Genomic DNA, 7,724 nt, shown 5'->3' with positions numbered 1-7,724 from the left:
CCTTGACCCTGCCCCCACCCCCGCCAGGCACCCCGTGGCCCGCGGCCACAGGACGGTGATGACATGGTGCCTAGCAGATGTTATGGCTTTTGTGGGCGGCGATCAGCACCCTGCCCGCTACCAGCCAGCCCAGCAGACAGAGCCCCCCGGGCCAGGTGTCCACAGATCGTCGGGGCCGCTCCCTCCACAAGTCCCCGCGGGCGCCGCCGGCCACCCGGCGCTTGCTGGCGGCGCGGCCACCCGCGGCGCCGGCAGCCGCGGCGGCTGGGCGGGCAGGCAGATGCTCGAGCAGTCGTTTGCGCGGACGGGCTTGCGTGATGGGGTGCTTGGTGGGGGGAACCAGCGTGCAGCCGGCAGTGCCGAGCTGCAGCAGCAGCAGCAACAACAGCAGCAGCAGCAGCAGCAGGCAGTGCAACAGCAGGCGCTGCAACAGGAAACGCAGCAACACGAGGAGCAGCATCACCAGCAACAACAACAGCAGCAGCAGCAGCAGCAGCAGCAGCAGCAGCAGCAGCAGCAGCAGACGTACATACACCAACAGCAGCAGAAGCAGCAAAAGCAGCAAAAGCAGCAGCAGCAGCGGCGGCAGCGTCAAGGAGAGCGCGCAGGCACCACACGGGCCCAGCGCGCGCGGCCGGCGGTGCACCGCCTGAGCCCGTGCACCCGGAAGCTCACCATGCAGTGCGCGCGGTCTGTGCAGCGCCACGCGCGCCTGGGCAAGATGGTGCACCTGCCATCAGAGACCGACGGCCAGGCCGTGGCGGCGCTCAAGGCGCTCGCACACGCGCGCTGCATGGCGCTCGCGCACGGGGGGCCGGGGCTCGCCTTCCAGCTGGCCGTCGGGAAAGAGCGCCCAGCGGCGCCCGCGCGGGACGAGGAGGCGGGGGCGGCGGTGCTCGCGGACAGCCGCAGCAAGACCGGCGGCAGCGGCGGCAAGGACGCAGTTGGTGGCGGGGCCTCGCGGCTGGTGTTGGTGGCTGCGCAGGTCGACGAATCCCGACTGCTGCGCTTCGACCCCGCGCCCCTGATCGCGTCGCGGCACGGCGGACCCGAGCGGCTCGCCACGGCGCTGCGCGCGCGCGTGGCCGCTCAGGGCTTCGCCACCGTGCGCGCGCTCGGCCCCGAGGCTGCGCGCTGCGCGCTGGCCGCGCTGGCCCTCTCCCAGAAGCAGCTGCGGCGCCGCGGCGGCGACCTCTGTGTGATCCCGATGCGCCACGTCATCGAGGCTGCAACCGCCGCCGCGCTGCAGCAGCAGCGGCAGCAGCAGCAGCAGTGGGAGGCCGGCGGCGGCGGCGCCCTGGCGTCGTACCACGACCTGCCAATGGTGCAGGGGGGGCAGCAGCACCAGCAGTGGGCGGATTCATGGGAGGATGCTGACGAGGACGACCCTCGGCTGGTCACGATGATGTCACTGCACGTCGTGCGCTGCGCTCCCGCGACTGGCGCCGGCGCCGCGTGGGAGCTGCAGCCCTGGGCGCTCGGGGCGCCGCCGCCAGCGGCTGCGCGGCGCGCCGCGCGCGCGCTCACGCCGCCCGCGGCCGCCGCGGCGACGTGGCTGCCCGCGGGCGACACTGTCCCGGCCGCGGCCCCTGCCGCCGGCGTGGCCGCGGCCGAGCCCAATGGCGCGTCGCTGGTGGGAGACATCGGGAGTGAGCATGGGGAGGAGCTGCACCCCGGGTTGGTGGTGCTATCGGCCTCGAGCGGCGGCCACGCCGCCCGCCGCGCGCACACCAGTGAGTGGGCGGCCGAGCCCGTTCAGGCCACAGCGCACCTGGGGGCCTGAGCCCAGTTGCCGGCGCCGCGCTGGCGCTGGGTTCTGTCGTCATCTGTTCAGCGAGTTTGGCCCCGCACTCACGCGGGTCGGGGTCTCTGACGCTGCCTTGTAACTCTAGTGACCCGGCTGCAGCTCACCCCAGGAGCTCGCCGGCGCCGCCCTCCGCCCCTTGTCTTTTGGTGGCTGGACAGCTGGCGCCAAACTGCCAGGTGGCCGTGGGAAACTCCTTTCATTGGTCCCTGTTTGAGTGTTGGTGTTGCGAGTTTGCCCGCCCGGCCAACCGAGCGGCCGCCGCGGCCGGCTATGGTTGACCGGGCCTGTGTGCATGGGGTTCGAGGTGGCCCCCCACTTTTGCTGGCGCCGCGCCCGCGATGGGTCGCGCCGGCCGCCTCTCCTGCTGTTTGTACAGGGCTGCTGTTTGAGGGCATGAGCTCTGAGATGTTGGTGCTGCCGCAATCTTATGGTGCTGCGAACCAGCTGCACGCTGCTGTGCACCACTTATTGCCTCGAGCGGCGCCGATTGATTGCAACTCTGAAGGGGCGGGCGGTTGTAAGTAGAGAGATTGATGTGGTGACGAGGTGACCCGTGCTGTTGTAATTAACAAGCTGTGCTTGCGGGTGATGTGGACGAGGTTCGCCAGGCAGGCAGCGGTCTCGCGCTTCGGGAGGTGGATGCTCTTGAGCTCGTTACCAGCGCAGATACCAGATACCTGCCAGCGCAGGCACTGCTTGACACCACAATCTGCTTTGGCCTGACGTGGAGGGGTGCAGACCGCCTATCAAGTCATGTGAAACGGACGTGGCCCGACAGCTGCGCACAAGGCAGCTTCCGTTTGGTAGGGGCATTCTATGCAACGCCCAGGCGGCTCAGTGGTGGTCGTGAGGACAGGCGGCCCGGCGGGGGAGGGGGAACGGAGGGACGACTGGCAACGCAGCGGGGTGCTCAATTGCGTGCTGGCTTCGCAAAATGACTGATTATTGAGGACCATAGTGTGCCAGCAATGAAGGGTATACGTGTCTTGTTTTGTTCACTGCCGGCGCACCGGGCGCTCACACACACACATGGTCCCCGGCACCCGTGAGCAGGTGAGCACACCCCAGCACATCACATGTTTCGCTGCTTCGAATCCCTCAGGGTTTGAGCGAGCTTGCAGTGCAGCAGCCTCACACAATATGTTTACAATCTTCAATACAACATAATTGGCATAAGCCGCGGCATATACCGATGCACCCTGTGCACACGTTGAAAGAATAGCAGGACCGGGGTGGCCTCGCCGTCTCCATGGGAGGGACGTGGGCGCTTGCCCTAGCTTATGGCCTGACTAGAGCGGGGGACGCCCCAGCACCTGCATGCGATCCGCCCAGCGTGCCCGCAGCAGATCGATGCGCCTATGTACTGGAGAACGCAGGCGTCTGCTGGCCGGACGGGGGACTGGAACACTACCTACGCATCCATTACTGTTGGTTCGCGCCCGAGTGGTGAGCGGCGGAGAGGCGGGTGCTGAGGCACATGGCGTCCTCGTCGTCGCTGCGCTCAACAGTCAACGCATGGGGCCCGCAGCGATCCCCCACGGCGTGCACATGGTCGCAGCGGCCAGTCACACGCGCGCCTGCATGCCGTAACAGCAGTCCAACACCCGCACGCTTCCGCGTCCCCACGGCGCGCCGCGCCCCGCACGCCCACCGCTGCTTTCCCTGCGGCTCATCCCCCCCCCCCAGGCGCTGGGCCTCGCTCCTCGTGCTGCTGCTGGCCCTCATAATTACATTCGGCTTCCTGCTGACCGCCGCGGAGCGCTTTTTCTGCCCGGCCCTCGAGATCATTGCGGAATACCTCAGGATGCCGCCGGCAGTGGCGGGCGCGACGCTGCTCTCGTTCGGCAACGGCGCGCCCGACGTCTTTACCATGCTCGCCGCCGTCAAGCAGGCGCGCCCCGCGCCCCACAGACCTAACGCCGCCCCGCCCCGGCGCCGCGCGCCTGCCCGTTCGCCCCGGCATGGTTCGCTCCAGCGGCGCGTGCTGGGCAGCTGCCCGGCAGCCGCGACTCGCCGCCTCGCGGGCTCCCGGCCTGCATCAACGCCCCGCCCCGCCCCGCCCCGCTCCGGCCCTGCCCCTCCCCGCAGCTCGACCTGCCGGCCATCGGCATGGCGCTGTCGGAGCCCGTAGGCGGCGGCCTGTTCACGTCCAACATTGTGTTTGCCGCGGTGGTGCTGCTGTCGACTCGCAACCAGGCGCTGCAGGTGCACAAGGCCCTGCTGCTGAAGGACCTGCTCTTTTACCTCCTGGCCCTCGTGACCATCCTCGTGGCCATCTCAGACAGCAAGGTGCGGCAGAGGGGCGGCGGCGCGCGCCGGCGCCGACGCCGGGTGCCTCGAGGCAGGGGAGGCGCGGGCGCCTCTTCCCCGACGGCCGCTGCCGCCGCAGCTGACTGCGGGCCGACAGGTGCAGGTGTGGCCCTTGCCTCGCATGAGTCATGGTCAGGCAATGAGTCGAACGCACGGGCCCCCGCGGCTGCCGCATCGCGCAGGTCGAGTGGTACGAGGCGGTCGCGCTGGCGCTGTCGTACGTGGCATACGTGGCCGCCACCGCGTGGCTGGCGCGTGCGGACGAGCCGGTGCACCTGGAGGCAGCGCGCCACGAGGTGCCGCCCGGTGAGCTGACCCCGGCGCCGCCTGACCGGCGAGGGCGGAAACCCAAGCCCGCACGGGTCAAACGGGGCATGCCCCAATGTGTTGCGGTGCGCGTGGTCGCGTGGCGGCTCCTGCCTGCGCACGCGTTCAGGAGGGTATTCGTGCCTTGTGCCTGCGTGGCTGCCCAGTTTGGCGTTCAACGCCGACTCCGCCAGCCGACCCCCACCCTTTTGGCATCCCATTGCAGCGGACGCCTATTATCTAGAGAGCGAAAGCCAGGCGGGGGACCCGCGGGAGCGCGACGAGGAGAGCGGCGGCAGGGGCGACTCTGCCTTCGATGAAGCCCTGCGGCGGCCGCTTCTGGAGGGCGCGGGCGGCGCGGATGCCCCCGTAAATGGCGGCGGCGGCGGCTTGGCAAACGGCGGCGGCGCGCGGAAGGGCGGCGGAGGGGGCGGGCACGGCGGCGGCACGGCCGGCGCGGCGGGCCCTGCTGTATCATCAGGGGGCAGCTGGAGCGGCTTCGCCGGCCCACCCCCTGAAGCGGCGCCCACTGTGGTGGCGGCGGTCGCGGCGGCAAACGCGCAGCAGGCCGCCGGCGGCGGCGGCGACCCGGCGCACCCGGACTCCCGCGGGGCGGCGCAGCGCGCGGCGGCAGCGGCGATCCTCAGCCGTGGCGGCGGCGGCGGCGGCAGCGGCGGCCTTGGTGGCGGCAGCGGTCAGGAGACGCCTGGCAGCACGCCGCGTTGGAGTGTGGGCGGGACCCCCAAGGCTAAGGGTGCGCACAGGCACGCCAAGCGGCCGCTGAAGCGGCAGCTGCAGCAGCCGTTCATGCAGCTCATGAAGTGGACAATGCCAAAGGTGGGGGCATACGGACGTGCTGTTAGAGTGCACGTGTGCGCGCATGTGTGTGTCTGTGTGTGCGCGCGCGCGCGTGTGTGTGTGTGTGTTTTTGAGTGTGTGTGTGTTTTTGTGTGTGTGTGTGTGTGTGTGTGTGTCAGAGAGAGAGAGAGAGAGTGCACGTGTGCGTGTGCCTGTGTGGGCACGTGCAGGAGCCTGCCTGCATGCACCCTTCATCCGCGCAGGCTCTCTCCAAGAGCATTCGGCAGTATGGGGTCACAATTCCCGGCAGCTGTGCGTGCGGCATAGCCCCCTTGGATACTGCCTAGTCCAGGGGTTCAGGGTAAAGGCTGCGGGCGCACCTGTTGGCACCATGTTCCTGCCCTGTCCTTCGTCGTGGGCCTGACGAAGGACATCCCACAGCGCGTGAGCGCACCCATGTACGACCGAAACACACATAACCAGATTAGAATGAACATCACGCACGCACGCACACATGCGTGCCCATGCACATACATACACACATGCGCGCACGCACGCGCGCGCACACACACACACACACACACACACACACACACACACACACACACACACGAATACACCCAAAAACGCCCATCACAACACAGATCGGCCTGCCTCCAAAGTACCAGTACCCGCGCTCCAGGGCCGCCCTCCTGCCGCTCACCGCGCCGCTGCTCATCCTGTGCATCGACCCCGCGATCTCCCGCGCGGTCACGTGGGGCGGCGTCGCGTGGGCGGCGGGCACGGGGCTCATGGCGTCGGCAATGATCTGGGCGATGTACCCCGAAGACAACATTCCAAAGTCGCCCCTCAAAGGTGTGGTCCAGTGTGTATCGTACGTGCAGCATGTGCTGTGGAAGGGCTGGTGGACCCTCGGCAACTCATGTGCATCGGCAGCTGCCCACGCCTCGGGCGGCCGACCCTCTCCCTGGGGCCCCGCCGGGGTCGCGGCCTGCCGCTTCGCGCCGTGCGAGCCGGCGCCCCGGCACCCTTCGACCCCTTCCCGCCCTCCCCCTCTTCGCCTTTCCCATCCCGCGGCGCTGCAAACCTCAACACCATCCTCTGTAAACCAACCAACCGCGCAGGCGTCTTTGCCGTCCTGTCGTTCGGGCTCAGCATGGTGTGGCTCAAGCTGTCTGCTGATACGGTGGTCCACATCTGCATGGTGCTGGGCATCATATTCGGCGCCCCGCCGGCGCTGTTGGGGGCGACGGTGCTGGCCTGGGGCAACTCCATGCCGGACATGGCCAACAACCTGTCCCTGGCGCGTGATGGGTGCGTGCGTGCGCGCGCGCGCGCGTGTGTGTGTGTGTGTGTGTGTGTGTGTGTGTGTGTGTGTGTGTGCGCGCGCGCTCGCGCGCGAGCATGCTTTGACCGGGCGCGCTGCATGATGCCGTGGCACCAGTCGCCGGCCGCGGCGCCCTTGCGCCTGGTTGCGGCACTGACCACGCTCAAAACAACCAAATCGCGCGGCGCCGCCGCCCGATGGAAGCCGGTGCAGCGGCCGCGTGCGCGGCGGCGGCGCGCCTGGGCTGCGTCCCCTCACTCTACCATCCCAGAGCCCTGCAGTGGAACTGCTTGGTATCCTCAGGATTGTGAGGCTCATTCATCAACGCATTGGTATTGTTACCCATTGCCTCCCCCACTTTTGTCCTGTCAACCTCTTCTGACCCCCTGTGCCCCCTCCCCTGGCCCCCCCCCGGGCAGATACCCCACGATGGCCATCACCGCGTGCTTCGCCGCGCCCCTCTTCACGCTCCTGGTCGGCACCAGCAGCGCCATGGCGTACGGCGCGCTCACCTCGGGGGGCGTGCTGGCGGTGCCCTTCGACAAGATGCTCGCCGTCATGTACGGTAGGCGGGGTAGGGTGCGGCACGCCGCGACGTGAGGGCGCGTTGGGCGCTGGACGGCGGTGCTGTCGGTCGGGATGCGCAGCCCGGTCGCATGTGCCGCAAGGCAGCCGCACGGAACGGTTCGTCGCTATGCATGGTGACGTCATCGCTCCCCCCGGCCCCTCCCCGTTGTACCCCCTGATGTGTGACCCCTCGGTTGTGCCAACGGCCCATCCCATCGCTTTACGCAGGGTTTGCCATTGCCAACCTGTGCAAGTTCTGCCTGCTGATCCCGCTGGTGCACAAATGGGTGCTGGGACCCGGCCTCGCGATCACGGCGCTGGCCTTTTACTTTGTATACACAGTCATCTACTGCCTCGCGGTTGCGGACGCGATCTGATGAGGTCTGTTGCTGCGGTCTGTTGCTGTGTGATTTGGGCCATCGCGAGCGGCGCGTGTGGCGCAGCTCGCGTGCGCCTGCGAGATTGAGCCTGCCGCGTGTGACCTGAATGGGAACACGGCGTGCGATGACAGAGCGGCGGCTGCAGCGGCGTGGGGGCGCGCGTTGCGAGCTCGTCTGACCTTGCAACATCAGCCGACCCCGCCCACCGCCACCTCCCAGTCTCCACGCA

The 7,724-nt window shown here is 68.6% G+C and overlaps 2 protein-coding genes across 2 annotated transcripts; both read left to right on the top strand.

Annotated features, from left to right (window-relative positions):
• Nucleotides 1-82: 82 nt before the first annotated feature.
• MNEG_10511 (hypothetical protein) lies at nt 83-1,783 on the top strand (the record flags this gene model as incomplete). The annotated part of the gene is made up of 1 exon (XM_014041018.1): nt 83-1,783. The coding sequence occupies one exon, from the start codon at nt 83-85 to the stop codon at nt 1,781-1,783; it is 1,701 nt and encodes a 566-aa protein (XP_013896472.1).
• Nucleotides 1,784-3,056: 1,273 nt separating this feature from the next.
• On the top strand, nt 3,057-7,492 carry MNEG_10510 (Sodium/potassium/calcium exchanger 6; the record flags this gene model as incomplete). The annotated part of the gene is made up of 9 exons (XM_014041017.1): nt 3,057-3,067; nt 3,494-3,668; nt 3,896-4,096; nt 4,300-4,423; nt 4,650-5,260; nt 5,866-6,076; nt 6,346-6,535; nt 6,968-7,113; nt 7,344-7,492. 9 exons carry the CDS (start codon nt 3,057-3,059, stop codon nt 7,490-7,492), a joined length of 1,818 nt encoding a protein of 605 aa, XP_013896471.1.
• Between the last annotated feature and the right edge of the window lie 232 nt (nt 7,493-7,724).

Source organism: Monoraphidium neglectum (genome assembly GCF_000611645.1).
Source record: "Monoraphidium neglectum strain SAG 48.87 unplaced genomic scaffold scaffold02346, whole genome shotgun sequence".
Taxonomy (NCBI): domain Eukaryota; kingdom Viridiplantae; phylum Chlorophyta; class Chlorophyceae; order Sphaeropleales; family Selenastraceae; genus Monoraphidium; species Monoraphidium neglectum.
This window is presented reverse-complemented; position numbering and strand designations above follow the sequence as displayed.